Below are 18,412 nucleotides of genomic sequence, written 5' to 3'. Positions count from 1 at the left end.
AAACAACAACCATCATTTTCCCTTTTCAATAAAGCTCTAAAATATATATTTTATACACACAATTATAGATATGTATATACACACACACACACACATATATATATATATATACATATATATACACACATATATATATACACATACACATATATACACACACACATTATGTACACACTCTCACACAAAAGAAACAATTGGGAAAAGACTGGCCATTGGTGCGAAAGGGTTAAAATGGGTTACTTAAAATAATACATTGTACTGACGACAGTAGTTTGTGTGCTATAATGGGTTTCGTATATCACCGCACTTGTGTAATATAGGGCAATCGTGTGAGGTGCTACAAACTATATTATATTAAATCAAAATTCAGCGGTTGCACTAAAGATAATCACTGTAGGTGATAGTTGAGAATGGCTTTCTTGCGTTACAATGTGATACACATGCAAACTATAGAAAAGATTAACAGATATGACGAAAACGTTCTTTTCAGTTTTTTATTTTTATTACTGAGAAGAGCGCTTAAGCTGAAAAGCTCCCTGAAGTCCGATATGAGCAGTTCAATAGGTCAAACTTTTCATTTTTCACAAAATCAGGTGTAATACTATTGAAAATAGTACAAAGCAATACTTTTCAAAGGCAAATCATTCAAATAGCTGGGTACAGAAGGAAAGGAGAAGTATAAAACAAATGCACTAAAAATTGAGAGGAAATTACTCAAATGTGACACAATAAATCAAATAATTCTTTAGCAGACTTTTTTTGGGGGGGGCGGGGGGGGGGGATTTTAGTAAAGCTGCAGTCTGATAAAAAAAGTGCTGGCCAGTGGTTTTGAATGATTCGCTATATTGCCCAGAAAAGTGCACTTGGAGTAAGAAAGCTACTGGGCATCACCATCAGGCCGTAATGAGACATACAGACACTTACTTGGTACTTTGAGATGCACTTTGAGCTGTTTGTATAATGTTCAGCAAGCCTGGTTTCACGTTTGAAATAAATTGGAAAAGTGGAGGGGATAGCTTTGCAGACATATAGCCAGGCAAACACTTTGTCAGCCATTTAAACAAACAACAAATGCAATACATTTCAAAGGTAAGACAATTTTCTGTTTCAGACCATAATTACATAAGCACATAAACTGTATAATTTTGATATTTTGATTAAATCCAGCTTATGTATAGGTTATGTTATTCTATTGCAATACATCTTTCCAACTTACATTATATTTTGTAAGGTGTGGTGACATTGAAAATATGTTTGATGTAAGACCATGAGCCAAAGCATATCATTGAAAAAGATATCTCTAAAGTTCAAAGGAAAAAAGCATATCAGTCTGTCCAAAAATGGCTGATGAAGCTGCAGTGTTTGATAAGACAGCAAGTCCTTTCTTGTCAGTGGTTGGAAAATTGCCCAGTTTTAAAACTCACTCACTACTTCTATTGGACAAATTCATAAAATGTATGTAACTTTATACATTTTTGTCATACACAAATAATTTGTCCTGTTTTTAACTGACTTGTGGCAAAGAGAAAAACACCTGAGATGCTGTCTTTTCTAAATTCTGATGACACTAAAGCCAAAATTGAAAAAAAAAAAAAAAAATTAAAAAGCAAGGCATGCTGTTTCATGAAAGTAAAACATTCCCAGATAATGCTTATGAGTGTAGTATGATTAGATCTAAATAAAACGCAGCATGCAGTTCAATATGTTGGGCGCTGAAATTATTATAATACTATATAGTAGAATACATTGGACACCTTTATCTTCTTCAAGCACTACCAAGTACAGACATGGTTTTAGAATCAGAGGCACATACAGTTTGATCCATAATAAGTGGTACGAAACATCATTCCTTTTCTCCTGCAGGGAATAAATAAATAAATAAAAACTTGTCACCTGTTATCATGCTGCAGTGGAGGATTAAGCTCATAAAGAAGTGAGGTGATAAACATTGACTCGAAAGACCTTTCAAAGTGCTTGTATGGGAACAAGAGTGAGGGTTTGTTAGGTCAGGGTGACATAACTAGCTTAATTAGACAGTAAACCCCAATGGTTATGAAACACATATAGATAGACCCTGGAGAGTAAAGGTCATAATAAAGGACCTCACGATAGTAATATTGTCAGCGGAGGACAGAGGTGATTCGTGTGTAATGGTTGTTGTTATGCATTGTATGAGCAGACTTAAAGCTTGGTGCATCAGGATGTCCAGGACTGCATGTTGTGCAGCATGGCCTCAAATCGCTCCATGTTTGGGGCGTGAGCGTGGGCTAGATGGTCCGTCAGGCGACTGTACAGACTGAAAGACTTCAGCTCCAGCCAGATGAAACCAAAACGGTCCTCGTCAAACAGCACAAAGAGCCCTGGGGTGCGCTCTGGACTTGTAAAGCCATGCCCAGCAATCAGGCCTGTCCCATAGAAGCTGAAATGGAGGAATATATCAATGTATCAATTAATCAATATATGGATATCAATTTTAATTGGTTATTGACTCTGTTCTAACAAACAGTGTAAACTTGTAATAATTGTTGAATACTATTTTCCATGGGGCTTTATAGCAACCCCCTTATGTACTAATGCAGATAAACTGGTCTGGAAAAAATAGATAGTATATTTTTAATTTGTAGTTATTATCCCCACCAGAAGTGTTTCCTTCAGTTAGTGGGTGATAATAATAATGCCACCATAGCATGCAACCAAATAAAAAAGATTTCTGCAGTTATGTTTCTCTTGCAGGTTGCTTGTAATAAATAAGCAGATACAGCCAAACAGCTGGTTTTGTTTTGAGGTCTGTTCATCAGTGAGCTCCAAACTAATGCCTGTGACTGGTCAAATACTTTACCTTGATTTGATGCACCAGAGCAGGTACTTTGCACGATCTGTACATTTTGCACCATACCCAGTTTAATTAATTGAGGAAGCCAAAAATCAACATAAATCTCCATGCAATATGACAATAAATACTGTGGCATGAAAAGGTTTGGGCACCCCTGGTCAAAATTTATGTTATTGTAAAAAGTTAAGTGAGTAGAAGATGAACCCATCTCCAAAAGGCATAAAGTTAAAGATGAAACATTCTTTTCAACATTTTAAAACAGGATTAATATATTATTTTTGTTTTGTGCAAGTTTAGAGTGAAAAAAGGAAAGGAGCACCATAGAAAAGTTGGGCACCCCAAGAGATTTGAGCTCTCAGATAACTTTTACCAAGGTCTCAGACCTTAATTAGCTTGTTAGGGCTGTGGCTTGTTCACACTCATGGTTAGGACAGGCCAAGTGATGCAAATTTCAAAGCTTTATAAATACGCTGATTCCTCAAACCTTCTTCCAACAATCAGCAGCCATGGGTTCCTCTAAGTAGCTGCCTAGCGCTCTGAGAATTAAAATAATTGATGCCCACAAAGCAGGAGAAGACTATAAGAAGATAGCAAAGTGTTTCTATGTAGCTGTTTCCTCAGTTCGTAATGTAATTAAGAAATGTTGGTTAACAGGAATGGTGGAGATCAAGCTGAGGGTCTGAAAGACCAAGTAAACTTTCAGAGAGAACTCCTCGTAGGATTGCTGGAAAGGCAAATCAAAACCCCTGTTTGACTGCAAAAGACCTTCAGGAGGATTTAACAGACTCTGGAGTGGTGGTGCACTGTTCTACTGTGCAGTGGCACCTGCACAAATATGACCTTCACGGAAGAGTCATCAGAAGAAAACCTTTCCTGCATCCTCACCACAAAATTCAGTGTCAAGAATTTTCAAACGAACATCTACAGAGGCCTAGTGCATTTTGGAAACTAGTCCTGTGGACTGATGAAGATAAAATAGAACTTTTTAGCTGCTGCGAGCAAAGGTATGTTGCGAGAAAAAAAAAAAAGTTGCAAAAAAATTGGAAAATGAAAAGCACACCTCTCCTACTGTTAAGCACTTTGGTGATTGATCATGCTTTGGGCCAGTGGTACAGGGATCACAGGGATCATTTCAAGGGAAGAATGGATTCAATTAAATACCAGGAAATTCTGGGAGCAAACATCACACAGTCTGTAAAAAAGCTGGAGATGACAAGAGGATGGCTTCTACGACAGGATAATGGGTTTAAACGCACCTCAAACTCCACAATGGACTGCCTTAAGAGGCGCAGGCTGAAGGTTTTGCCATGGCCCTCACAGTCCCCCAACCTAAACATCACTGAAAATCTGTGGATAGACCTCGTCAAACTGAATCGAAAGACTCTTAGCTGCTACAAAAACCGTTTACATGCTGTGATACTTGCCAAAGGGGGTGTTACTAAGTACTGACCATGCAGGTTGCCCAAACTCTTCTTTCGGGCCCATTTCCTTTTTTTTGTCATTTTTGAAACTGTAAAAGATGGAAATAAAAGTAATATTGCTTAAAATATGAAAGAAATGTGTCATCTTTAACGTCATGCTTTTTGTAAACCAGGTCATCTTTTACTCACTTAGTGATTCAAAGTAACAGGCTACTTCTGTCGCACGGACGTGGTTTAGGTATGAAAAGTCTGACATGGACCAGAAAACCATACTTTGCTGATTATGCTGCAGACCGGTCCCCACAGCAGACTCAAGCACCATAAACCTCTTTTACCACCTACACAAATATCATATCAAACAGTTCAGAGAGTGTACGGATGAGAGCCACACATGTACAGTCGAGTGCTCAAAACAAACCTCATACTCAGATGTTGCAAGAGGCTTTTGCCCACAGCACGCCATAGGGCGAAGAATCACAAAGATTGCCATTGCAACTTACATCTTCAAAGACAAAGCCGCAATTTCAATGGTCGAGAAATGGTAATTTAGTGAGTTGGTGCTATGTATCGTTGTATCGTTATCTGGATATGAAATTACCTATATCAGGATATGAGATTTTGGTCATATCACATAGCCCCACATAGCCCCCATGTTACTGTTGCAAAGGCATCTACAATCAGTCCACCTGTGGACTTTATACTGCACAGGTATGCGTTTTTCATGTCCATTTAGTGGAGTTCTTACCATTTCCTGCAGGTGCGAGGGTAGACCTCGTTGCGAGCCATAACCCCCAGGGGCAGGACGAATGGCTGGGCTTCAGGAGGATTGGTGCTGCTGCTGGGGCCAGGCTGACAGCTGTCTGAACAGGCACCATGGTCTACCTCCGCCCCTTCCACTCCACTGGCACCACCACAGGCCCCCTCTGCTGCACCATTGACTGTGGCAGAGGTGCCCTTGGCTTGTTGTTCGACTTCCCTCTTCACTTCCTCATGTATCCCCAGTACAACCCGAGACAGTTCCTCTATTTTGCGTTGGTGCTCCAAGTCTGGGAGGACCACGGGCCGGCTCAGGTCAACATCCAAAGTGAGTTGCCCTGCAGGAACGTTGGGGTCACCCTGCAAGAACAAGTAAAATTACAGCTGGCACAACTAGCAGATGAATTTGGTGGGTTAATGTTTCATCCACGAGGTCAAAAATGTGAAAATGTTCCATTCAAAGGCACTTTGTGTGCATGAGCGCCTGTTAAAAGCTTGGGAGATGGTTACATCAGGAACTTTGGCTGCATAGTTTGTTGTTGGAGAGGAGGAGAATGACCTGTAGGACATTTACAGGATACTAAATGATTCACAGCAAACCTGCAATTACTTTGCACTGCGGGGCCAACATGCATACGAGTCATTTCCATTAGTTTGAAAACATTGCCATAAGGAGAGTTTCTTTTTCAGACAAGCACAGCTTCTGATTACGATTATTCACTAACTTACAGTGAGCTTGGTGGCTCTTGCAGAAGTCCCATGGAAACTGAGCATTACAATCTCCAAGCCGTGACTGCCATAGGTACCTTTGAAGAGGCCTGGCTGCAGCAGATCAGAGGGCATTGTAGGAGGAAGGTAGATCCTCCGGTATGTCAAGCAGTTACTGTCAAAGGAAAGCATATGAAAACCCAGAGCTTTACCTGAGCCTCTGCCGAAGCTGTCAGAACTACATGGATGGGTTATACATTCATCCACAAGAGAAATCAGAACCATCTCTTCAGATAAAAAGCCATTTTTGTCATTATTGAGGTGGCGGACTCTCTGTTTACATCACTGATGTTTGGTGCTCAAATGCAGTCAAAGTGGATGGACAGTGTTTCGCAGATTTTGAGTTTTTAATGTTAAGATCTCAACCGGATTATTTGACCAGAGAATTCACCAGTGTTTGTTACTGCTGTTTACATTCCTCGAGATGCAAATTCAAAAAATGTACTCCAGGAATTGTATGGGTTCATCAGCAGTTACGTGACAAAACAACTGGATGGTATTTTTATATTAACTGTGATTTTAATCAAACAGACCTCAGAACTGTTTTACCTAAAATCCACCAACATGTCCACATCCCCACCCAAGGAAGAAATAACCTGGACGATGTTTATACGAACATTCCTGGCTGCTACAAAGCCCTCCACCCGTCCTCATTTAAGTCTATCAGACCATATTTCCCTGCTTCTCCTGCCAAATTACTCCCAGCTGATAAAAAGGGTCAAACCATCAGTACAAACCCTTAAAGTGTGGGCAGATGGAGCAAAAGCAGCTCTACAGGACTATTTTGAGTGCACAGACTGGCACATGTTGAGAGATGCTGCCACCCAGGAGGACCACATCAATCTTGAGGAATATACATTATCAGTGACATCACACATCACCAAATGTGTTAATGATGTGGTGATCACAAAGACAATAAAATCATTCCCAAACCAGAAAGCCTGGATTAATTGAGAGGTGACTGCTCTATCCTGTGCCAAAAAAGCTGCCTGCTGGTCAGGTGACAAAGAAGCATTCAACACTGCCAGAGCAGGAATGAAACTTGGCATCGGGGAGGCAAAGCGCTGACATCAGCAGAGAATGGAGAGAATTGTCAACACCAACAACACCCAGGATATGTGGCAGGCGATCTGAACACCACAGGCTTCAAAAGCAGGAGTGCCCCAACCATGTGTGAGGCCACGTAACCAGATGAGCTTAATACATTTTATGCTTGCTTTGTTCTCCTCAAAAAAGAGACAGCTGAAAAGTCTACTCCACCTCCAGAGGACCTACCACTGTCAGTATCCACAGGAGATGTGAGAAGAATCCCACTGACAGTGAATATGAGTAAAGCTGCTGGGCCTGATAATATCCCAGCCAGCCTGGACCTTCACCAGTTTGCATTCAGAACCAACAGATCCACAGACGATGCCACCTCCACTGCCCTCCACACAGCATTCTGATGTAGGTGTTGTTATTTTCAAGGTATGTGAAGATTGTTTGTTGATTTCAGCTCAGCATTTAGTACAATCTCCTGCATGAAACTGATTTGCAAACTCAGCATAAGGCTTGAGTTCCACACTCTGCGATTGGATATTGGACTTCCTCACAAACAGACCCCAGACAGTTTGGACTGGTAATCACAACTCCTCCACTCTAGTGCTCAACACTGGAGCCCTTCAGGGTTGTGTGCTAAGCCCCATCCTCTTCACACTGTACACCCATGACTGTATTCCCACACATTGAGAGAACTCTACTGTGCGGTTTGTGGACGACACCACCGTCATTGGCCGGACTACAAACAATGATGAAAATTCATATCGGGAAGAAATCAACGATCTTGCAGAGGGGTACGAAGAGAACAACATACTTCTCAGTGTCAATAACACCAAGGAGGTGTTAATTTTAGAAAAAAGGAGGCAAAGACAAACACCCCTTTCTATATCAGTGGAGTTGAGGTGGAGCAGGTGAACAGTTTAAGGTTCCTGGGGGTTTCTTTTCTCAGGCTGTGAGACTACTGAAATCAGGAAAATTGTTTAAATAGTTTTATGACTTGATTATTTATTCATTAATTTATATAACTTATGTTTTTTGTGAGTAGCATAAAAGGGACTACATCTGTAATTTTGTTATACATTCTTGCAGTCTTGCATAATGATACTTAAACTGAATCTTGAATTTGAAATCTATTATTTAACCTATAAGAGCTACTGAGGGCATTCAACTAACTGACATTTGATTACAGATACAGTGATGTAAGGAAAAGACTCATACTCATATTGACTAGTATAAATGAACTTCATCAGGATGAGCTCCTGCATGTGCTCATGGAAGATTTCCTCCAGTGTCCGGCCCCATTCTTCCTCCAACCATGTCCTGAACTCCTACACACACACACACACACACACACACACACACACACACACACACACACACACACACACACACACACACACACACACACACACACACACACACACACACACACACAACAGTCTTTGAAGTACAACATTATCAAAACTACTATACGTTGTATACAAACATGAAACGCTATCAACAGGTTTCAGATAGTTACAGATCCCTGATTTGACCCACCTCCTGTCGGCCTCCGGGCATGCGGTGATGATCAGTCTGGTTACATTTTGTTGAAAATTCATCCTTCTTGACGGTCTAAAAATAACAGAATCTGGCACATATTAGAGGATGGCCTTCTTTCATAAGCTATTAACCTCAAATAAAAGTAGAATCAGTTATCTGTCTCAAGAAGATATACTTCAAATTCTGTCAAACTCATTTCTTTGGTGCACAGAGAAGCTTTTGTGCTGTGCAAGCCCTCACCTGTATGTCTCCTTTGTGGGGACCCTTGTGTCCATACATACACTCTACAGTGGCCTTTTTGGTCTCCCACATGTGGATACGGAAGAGCGGCCGTCTTCTCATGGGATCCTCCACACGGGGGTCATGAGGTGGCAAATACATCCATCCAATGATGAACAGCCCATCCACCTGTATGAAAAATACTTTTAATATATAATATCAGCCATCGAAATGATCCTACATTATCTTAGGCTTACTGCCAAAGCAACAGCTGTTGAATACTGCTGCATCATAAATGATAACCATGTCACTGTAAATTGTAGTCACTGTTCTCCATCTTCATGCAAATGTCTTGACTGAGAAATACTACTTACCACAACGTTGAGCAATCCACCATAAGGGCCTATATCAGGCTGCCATAAGCCCAAGATATGTCTGTAAGGGTGAAGCACTGCAACACAAAAGCACAAAATCAAACCATAAGTCAGTTTATACAGTGATACACCATTGTTTTACTACAAGCTAGACTGTGCGAGGTTAAATGCACAAACGGAGATGTTAAAATCCACAGACAGAACTTTTTTTTTTCTTTAATGTCTGTCAGGATAGAGTCTATGAGATGTGAACCCAAAAAGAAGACGACGTGTAAACTGACCACGTTCCTGCCAGCCAGGTTTCTATGCAGTACACACGGCACACCAAATTATTCAGCCTCCCATTTCACACTTAATATGAAAGCAAATACTGCAGAGGAGAATTATTAACAAATTTACTGTTGGTGCAGGGTGCATAACACTGCGGCAACTCTTTGCTTACAAATTGAATCAATGAGTCCCACACACACACACACACACAACCCCTCATGCAGCAGCCATCAATGTCGAGGTCCGTGTACATACAGTGTGTGTACACGTCTCTATAGTCCATGTGCTCGTAGTCCGGGAGGAGCTTCATAAAGCGCCCAGACTTCACCCGTGGGTTGACACCTGGACAGGCACAGCACAGGAATGTGTAGAGCAACCATGGACCAAGGTAGGCTCAGTCCAACGCAGCACTCACGAATGAATGAATTCAGTAATGTGCCAAAATAATCTATTCAAAAAAAGCCAACAGGTACCACCTCTATGCATGGTATGTTTTTGTAGCAGCTGGTATTTCAAAATGCAAAATAAGCTCCACATCTCTGCTGATAAAAGAGGAGGAACAGATGGAAAAAAAAAAAAAAGTTTTAAAAAGTTGTACCATAGACAGTGTGAGTTCAAGTGGGACAGAGAACCCACATTCTTATCAAAAAAAGCAACTGCTGTTTCCCATCTGCAGCAAATCATAGTCAACATTAGGGAGATCTATGTGGACACCTACCCCCCATATGTGCACAAGAAAATGTAAGGTTGAAACGCTGAATGACATGATGGAGTAGGAGGGAACCAATTACTTCAGTGGATCAATTAATGGTTGACATGAGGGTCTGACATGGCAGTCAAACTCACGTTTAACATAGAGTTCCCGGCTAGAGACTCCTACCACTTCAATCTTCCTCAGATCCTCCATCATTCCAAACTCTGCAGAGAGAAAACACATTAAGTTGAAATTCATTAGGGCTATGCATGCCAAGTATCTGTATCAGTATTAGTGATAATGGAAATGGTTATACAATAATTCAGGTTTTTAAACAGTGTAGTCAATAATCTCCATATTTATCTAATACATAATGTGAACCATTGTGGCATAAAATCCAAACTTAAATTCTAGTCAGCAGACAGGGCAACGTCAGCTACACAGTGCCTCACAAGATTTCTTTAAACAGAAGGCTTGCCAGAGGCACAAGTGAACTAAGCAGCTGGTAAGGGCCCCAGCTGCCAACACAAGAACCCAAAAAAAGAAAATTAAAATGTTAGGTCTCCTGAATAATTCTCAGTTTTTGTCATTAATATAAATGAATGTTTTTGTAAGCTGCGGTTTTGACTGGTACTTATTAATAGTAGTAGTAGAAGTGGTAATAGTCCCTATTAAATTGATATTAATTGTTCCTTTCCCTATGTAACTGCCTTGTTTCTATGAGTCCTGTCTCTTTAACTCTGATACCAGTTTTTCCTGCTTGCTGTCTTTACTGTACTTTGCTTTCTTGTATCTCAGTGACGCTTCAAATCGGAGCTTTCCTTCCAAGTGTTTTCCCGGATTTAAATAAAGAATAACAAGTTACTTTTTCTTGGATTTCGTGACTTCATCAAAAGTGGCTACCCAGCTCGCTGTAAATGCCGGTTACACTGGTTGTTGCAGAACGTCTCGGTACACAACATTCCTCAGGTCACAACTATTATGAGCTGGAGCGAGGAAAAGGTTTGGTGTTTTAATTTGATAAAAGAAGTAAGGTTGGGCAATACAACAGTATATGTACTGTTTCCCCCTTTAACATCCCTGGGTAAATGACAGCATTTATATAGAACTTTTATCCAAATCTGGGTGTATTAGGCCAATGAGGGCAATGTTGCACATCAATAAGCAGAGCTGCTTTGTAGCAATAATGGATAAAATAACCAAACAAAGATCCAATGCGCATGATTTTACATTCATGGCCTGAAATTTTTTTTTATCCTGATATAAAATTACACATGCCACAATAGAAAGTTTTATTTTCTATTGCCCAGCACTGTTCTACCGTCCATTGGTTGATAAGAACTTAATTTATCTTTTGCTCAATTGACTACTTGTTTAAACAGCACTGCTTGACATGGCTCTCAAAGCATGAGCAGTGAGCTAGGAGGGAATCGGGGCCTCTCCCGATTATGTGCATGTTACGAGACACGTTTGTTCGACTTTTGCCATCGCGCAGGCTCCTGGCTAGCAACATGGGGTGGTGGGGGTGGTGGGGGTGACAGTAATGCTCATGGCCCCCCTCAAAAGGATGAGGCCGGCCCTGCATCAACAGTCATATCATCTCAACCGAATGGCTGACATGGGCCTAATGTCAGTTAGAGGCGTTGCTCTATTTATTTTTCCAGTGGCGACTAACGGCACATCGAGTTGGGTTCATGTCCTTCACGTTTCCCCCACCGATCGATAGAAACGCTTCTAGGGGGAAACCTTTCCGAGGAGCCAGAGCTGCTGACACCGAGCCCGACAGAAATAACCTGTCGACAAGAACGAATCCCATTACACACCTGATATTAACACGTGACTCGGCGCTTTATTTAGCAACCTAAGCTGATAAGGTGTAAATTATTGCTACGTCCAGTAATCGCTCACGTTCACCTCTAATGCACCGCCTTCTCCAGATGGTTTCAGTGTTGAGGATTTGTCTGAATTTTCTGCAGACGAGGGCCACACTTGGCAGCGCCGTTCCGGGAAGCAGGGAGAATATCTCCACCAGAAGCTCTGGCGGCAATTCCGCCACCGATTGCGGGTGCGGAGGTCCCGTGCTTGTGCGATTCAGAGAGCCTCCTCTGTTGACATGGCCGCTGCCATATTCACAAGCGTCACTCGGCCCTGCAGTGGCGACGCCGCTCCCCGGGCCGACGTCGCCTTGCCTCTGGCCCACGATCCGCTCCCCTTCCTCCTCGTCCATGTCGGAATCGCTGCCCTGACCCGGCTGGTTATGCCGCTGTCGCCTCCGGCACCTTCGCGACTGACCCACTCCGCAGAGCCTGGCACAAACAGCCATCCGTAGTCACCAAACGGGCAACATTACATCACTACAACACCTCCACCAGCTGCGGTCGGGCCGATCTCGCCCTGTCCTCCCGAGCATGGGCAGAAGCATCTCTCCCGACGTCACATCGGCGCACGTACAGAGCGTGGCGGCAGTCCGCCCTTCGCCTCTCCTCCTTACCGGGAGTCGTGTGAAAGCGTGTTATCGTCACGCAGGTTTGTGAAGGGGGACCCACGCTTGACACCCGCGAAGACAGTCAAGTCGCCAGTATTGGCATTCAGTTTGAGAGCTCACGGGTGGCCCCATGAAGGGTCCCAGAGGTGCGCGCATGTGCTCACAAAATGTCCACCGACGAAAGCATAGGGAAACAAAAAAGGGGAAATTATGGAGGATCATTTTGTTATTATCATTAAATGAGAGCAGTTGTATCACTTGAACATCGAATCAAACGACTCCCACTGCTCAAGGTGAGGATCAGTAAGTAGTGGAAAACTACTCGGACGATTTATTTCAGTGTAAATAGCAATATCACACTGTAACTAAAAGGAAAATTCAAATTGTTAGCTACTCTAGGAAAAAGTACCAAGGCATTATCATCAAACTGAATGCATCAAAAGTGAAACTTATTAAGCAGAATGTCCCCATCAAATAGCTATATTATTATTATTATCAATAATAATCATACTGGATTATCATTATTATTATTATTACTGATCTTTTAGCATGCAATAGGCTTGTCGGGGTGGAGCTCATTTTGTCTACAGTATTATACCGTTTGGGTAGTTTGATCTGTAACAGTGCATCATATTCTAGAAGCCGATGGTGTGTTTTCTATGTAAAATCTTCATCTGCAAAGTAAAGTAACCATTGCTATCAGATGTATTTATCTGAGTTGAACGTAAAACATTTCCCTTTGAAATGAAGTAGTGGAGTAGAAATATATAGTAAAATACATGTACCTCAAAATTCAACTCATGTAGAATAAATGTACTTAGTAAATTTCCACCATGGGCATCGGCGCGCCGCTTTACAGCTCTGTCCAGCTTTCACTTCATTGTCTTGCTTTGCTGGTGTTTTTTAATTTTTTGCTTCTCTCGGGGCGACCTACTGTCACCCACCTACTGCCCTCTGTGAAATGTGTACAGTTTGTACCCTGTCGCCTCCAAGTTCCCATTAAGTTCACTGCAAAAAGTATTTCTGTGTTGGAATAATAGTTCTCTACAAAACGTGTCCACAAAATTCTCTAACAAATACTCAGCTAATTACTAAAAAACACTTACTGTGCAGTTAATCAGAGGTTTGTGGGGCCCTGAGGGGGTCTGGGGCCCATTTGCCGATTTTAACCCATATAAAGGAGTGCAGTACAAAGAATGCATTTCATTTTTTCCCCATTTGACATAATAAAACCTAATTTAAAGCAGCTTTATAACAGTGGTGGGGGATTTCGACTGAAGCCAGAGGCAACCTGCCACTGCCACTACTGCCACCTCCACACAACCCTCCATGTCATCACAACCTTTAGCCTCTCTGCGAGCTGCCACCTCCTCACAACTCTCCACGTCCTCGCAGCTATTCTCAGAGCCTATATCCTCCCTGCGCTCACTATGACAGGCAACGGCTAGTCTCAGCAAACCCTAGACAGGTCTGTCAGGAGGCTGTTTTTGCCACAAAAGTTTCAGCCATGTAAGTATGCAACTACAGAACGGATTTTGTGTAACACTGAGTTGTAGATGTTTTGATATTTTTAATGTATTTTGATTTCATTCTTCTTCAGCTGTTCCTCTTCTTTCCCCTGCTGGATCCACCACAGCACTTTTGTTGGACACAGTGGGGATGGAAGCCACTGACAGCAAGCTTTTGCTGGCCGCTCAACAGCTGGAGTCAGAAATAGCATGTATGTATTTTTATGAAATACTTACACAAACACACTCTCTCTCCAGTTTTCCTCATGTATACACACACACACACACACACACACACACACACACACACACACACACACACACATATAGATATACACACATATAGATATAGAGATATATTTATATATATCTATCTATATATCTATCTATCTATATCTATATCGCTGTATATGTCTATATCTCTCTCTCTCTGAAATAGATAGATAGATAGATATACACACACACATACATATACACATACACACACACCATTCAGCCACAACATTAAAACCGGTAACTGATTTTAAGGTCACGGCTGAAGGGTGTATGTTTCCTGACAACACTCCAACACTTAGAGGCTATCTGCTAAACCAGTGTTATGAAGTCACACATCGGAATCTTCCACGTGCATTCTCTCCAAAATTAACAGACTGTGGTTTTCTATATATCTTTAGTCATTCCTTCATTCTCTCATATCCACTACAGCAGAGGGTCACGCAGGTGGTTGGTGTCAGCAGCTCTTACTACTTGGCATCCGAATATCTTGTGTCTAAGAGCTGCAAAAGAAAGGTCATCAGTTGGAGCCAAACATCCTCCACAAGCTAGACAGTGGCTACCTCATCCAGTTCCCATGTTTGCTGACGCACAGGCTGGGGTGCGTCATGCAGGTTGTGTGCCTATGTGTCAGCGAGACTTGGGAAACAGCAGTAGCCAGCATCAAAAGCTGTTGGAGAAGCAGCATGCAGAGAGTTGGATTAAGAAACAAATTCAGTTCCTACTGATTACAGAGTTGACGTGGCATCTCCTCTGGGCTGATTTCACTAGTCCCACTGGGGGACTCGCCAGCTATGCCTGCAGTGCCAAAACCCCACTGACTGATGCATGTGTACGTTCAGCATGTCCTCAGCAGACTGGATGAAGTGAAGACCTCCATCACCTCACTCTTTGGCCAGGTCATCAGGAGGGATTCAACCAAGAAGATTGTGAGGAAGCTGGCGGGTCAGGTCTATAGCTGCCTGGGCCACCAACATTGGCAATGTGTATGGGCACGTCATCATGTCTGTCCCACCGCAAGTGAGGCCTGGGGCCTGATGAAAATGGCAAACGGTCTTGTGAGATGTTGCAAAGATGCTGTGTTGCCACCACCAGAGATCCTGTATGTAGACCGCAACCGTGTGGGAACTCTGACCTACACAAGATCTTTGGGGCATAGCCGAGCATGAAGATCCGGTTTGACATCTCACAGTTTGTGAGGAGGTTTACCACTGGATGCACAAACAACTCATATGCTCTACACACCAGTTGGCCCAACTCACCCGCTGAATCTTTGTGTGGGATGAGAATGACCTGCAGCGACTCAGGGCAGCCAAGCGGGCGGAACTGGAAGCGAGCCACATGCATCCCACAGAAGCAGATGTGACAGGCCATGTCACCAAGGCAGAGGTGCTGCTTCACTGCAGGAGGACCGTCGGGGAAAGCAGGGAGATGGAAGCCATGCTCAAGGAGTTGATAGAGGCATATGATGGGGAGAGGGGCTGCAACACACTTGGTGCCTCTGATCAAGTCTGCAAGGATGGGGGAACTCTGGAAGGGCCAGCGCAAACACATTCCCTGCCTCCAGGACCATCCAGGTTTCCAGCTGTATACGCAGGCTGGGATACTGAAAAAGGGTGGACGTTTGCTTCCAACATACCGGTGTGCCAGAGGTTCGGCTTCAGTGGAGAATTTTCACTTGCACATGAACAGAGTGCACACTGTTAGGTTTCCATATATGTTGTAACAGAATAATATTTATTACATTTTTTGAACATATTTACATGTAAATATTACTTTTTTTTTCAAGAACCCTGGCAAGTGATGTATTTTTCCAGGCATATCTGGTTGATGGTTTTGCCAGGTGGAATGACGGGACCAAGACAGCAGAGGCGATAGAAGGCCCACACTCATACAGTGTTGCAGAGGGAGAGTCTCGCTTGGAGCCATTTTGTCATTGAGGATCCAACTGTTCCCATGCTGGACACAATATGGCCCCCACAACAGTGTACTCAATCAGCCACTACTCCATTAAATAAGACCCCCAGCTGCTGCAGCTACTGCTTGCAACAGCACCACTCCACCCACAGCACTGCCTGCGACTGCATCATCTATAGCACCATGAACTGAACCCTCTACCTATCACGTGTTCATACTTGTTCTCTCTCTCTCTGTCTCTTTGCTTTCATTTGCTCTAATTTAACTCCCCAGCAAGACACACCAAGACAGTGACAATTTATATATGTAAAAGATAAAACATGGAAGTGTCCTAATTGATAAAATCTTTATAAATGTGTGAATCTTTATAAAAGGAAACTAGAAACCTCACTTTAAGATCCCTATGATATTCACTTCGTCTGATGGTGCACCATATTTAAAAAGCATTTTGCCAAGTTCTTATTTTAAATTAGGAAACTCCAAAGCAAACTAAACTTGGGTTGGTATTACATTTTCTCACTTTAAAATTTAAAGGACCATGAGATTGTATGTGTTCTGTATGTCTTTTGCAGATCAAATGCAGATGCAGTGTATCTTTCAAAGGTTAGTTTATGATCCACTTCAGAAAACAACACCACTATAGTGCCAATATTATAATATTACCATCAGTAAAATGCCTTGGTACTGAATCTCAGTAGTAGTGAGCCAGAGGTCCCTAGCTCCAACCATCCATTCAGAGACTTCAGACTTCCAGGGCTGGGGCACTGCTCTGCACTCAAGGTCAGATGTCAAAACATGTCCTAATCAGGCTGGAAGGACTGTTACATACTCAACGGAAGAAATGCACTCAGCAGCACAAAAGACAGTTACGTAAGGGCAGTTCCTCATAGCTGCTGCATAGCAAATTAGTAATACATCACTAACATCAGTTGTAATCAGATGATTTTAATAGGTGTGCAAAATGAAAAAAACTACCAGTGAGGAGTGAATTTCATGTGTGATCTAATGAGCTGATACATTGGTAAAATTAATAATATTAATCTTTATTACTTCAGTTATTTAAAGGATACAGAACGTTCCATTTCGTTTTAAAGCTTTCTCGTTCATCAGAGGAGAATTTTTTGGGTGCGTATTCCTTGTCTGTGACATGTCTGTTCCCAGAGATAGAATAGTGTTTATAGTTTCAGTTGCCACGTGAACAAAATAACTTCCACAAACACCTGTGTTAGTGTAAATGTGTCTTGTGTGGAAAGTCTTGTGTGGTAAATGTGTCTTGTTAAGAAAATCCCTTAGTCTGAAACAAAGTGTTAGCACGTTTCCTGTTTTATCTATCATGCAGAGATATTATATGCTTGTGTGGAAACATAAAACATCAATATTACACGTTCAAACATGTTTTCTCTCTCTCTGCTTTACTCTGTTGTAATTTAGCTCCCCAGCAAGACACACCCAACTCGACAGATGAAGGGCCTGTAACATCAGACTCCACCAGTCATGATGTAGGTTTACATTTTTGATAATTTTTTAAACTTTTGCATCTGTGATAACTTCAAATGGACATAATATTTGAGTTTTTTAAATACATATTTGATTTTCATCATTAAACTGTTGACATGCGGTTTCCTTTACACTTTTCACAAATGTAGTTAACTTTTGTCTAGAGACACTAGAATTATTGGTTAGTGCCACCTCTGTATTCATTTTTGTGAAGTTCTTTTTTTAGATATAACAAGTTAGGTCTTTTGTCTGTGTTTTGTTTTTAGAGGTAGCTTAGTCAGGGCTGGTTTTGTTACTCTGATTTCTATTTGTCTGGCATGACCACCTTGTCCCATCCTCCTCCACATTTTGAGAACCTCTGTTAAGTTTATAAGTAACAAGACGAGCTGAAAATAAATCAACTTCATTTTCACTTCTACTTTGACTCATTCAAATTTGGTTGTAATGTTATTTTACTCCGTTTTCCCCTATTTTCACCAAGGAGATGTAACAGCAACCATCACTAGTTGATGAGTTAATACACACTTAACCCAGTGAGGTAATGACCTAGTATCTTTTTATTATTTTCTGTGTAGATATATCGTACTCTTATATTAAACAATGTGATACAAAAAATAAAACTTGGAATATTTTTAGGTTCTGCAAATGTGAAAAAAAAGCAGGAGGAATGTGCTGGAGTAATGTATCTCTACTCCAAAGACCACTATTGTGAGTCCAGAGAGCCTGCCCTCTGCAGCTGAGGAAAGGCGAACCCTGTAAGCCTAACAGCAGTGTGGTAAATCCCCATTGCTCTGCCCCCTGTCCTGTCAGGGGCTCC

The 18,412-nt window shown here is 41.9% G+C and overlaps 1 protein-coding gene and 1 long non-coding RNA gene across 5 annotated transcripts; one reads left to right on the top strand and one right to left on the bottom strand.

Moving 5' to 3' along the window:
* Positions 1 to 772: 772 nt before the first annotated feature.
* On the bottom strand, positions 773 to 12,264 carry fbxo31 (F-box protein 31). 4 transcript variants are annotated; one of them, XM_040132893.1, is made up of 11 exons: positions 11,830 to 12,264; positions 10,068 to 10,139; positions 9,477 to 9,563; positions 8,952 to 9,028; positions 8,599 to 8,766; positions 8,356 to 8,430; positions 8,035 to 8,144; positions 5,740 to 5,893; positions 5,000 to 5,370; positions 4,284 to 4,343; positions 773 to 2,419 (listed from the first exon to the last, which is right to left on the bottom strand). In XM_040132893.1, the coding sequence occupies exons 1-11, from the start codon at positions 12,236 to 12,238 to the stop codon at positions 2,197 to 2,199; spliced, it is 1,806 nt and encodes a 601-aa protein (XP_039988827.1). In that variant the 5' UTR covers positions 12,239 to 12,264; the 3' UTR covers positions 773 to 2,196. The 4 variants fall into 4 exon arrangements, with proteins under 4 accessions (XP_039988827.1, XP_039988828.1, XP_039988829.1 ...); XM_040132894.1 differs by lacking the exon at positions 4,284 to 4,343; XM_040132895.1 differs by lacking the exon at positions 9,477 to 9,563.
* Positions 12,265 to 13,015: 751 nt separating this feature from the next.
* LOC120793137 lies at positions 13,016 to 14,857 on the top strand. Its single transcript, XR_005707942.1, has 3 exons — positions 13,016 to 13,909; positions 14,001 to 14,120; positions 14,614 to 14,857. It is a non-coding gene; the product is annotated as an uncharacterized LOC120793137 (long non-coding RNA).
* The last annotated feature ends 3,555 nt before the right edge of the window (positions 14,858 to 18,412 follow it).

The sequence above is a fragment of the Xiphias gladius genome, chromosome 8, assembly GCF_016859285.1.
Source record: "Xiphias gladius isolate SHS-SW01 ecotype Sanya breed wild chromosome 8, ASM1685928v1, whole genome shotgun sequence".
In the NCBI taxonomy this organism is placed as follows: domain Eukaryota; kingdom Metazoa; phylum Chordata; class Actinopteri; order Istiophoriformes; family Xiphiidae; genus Xiphias; species Xiphias gladius.
The sequence above is the reverse complement of the archived record's forward strand: the minus strand, read 5'-3'. Positions and strand labels throughout refer to the sequence as shown.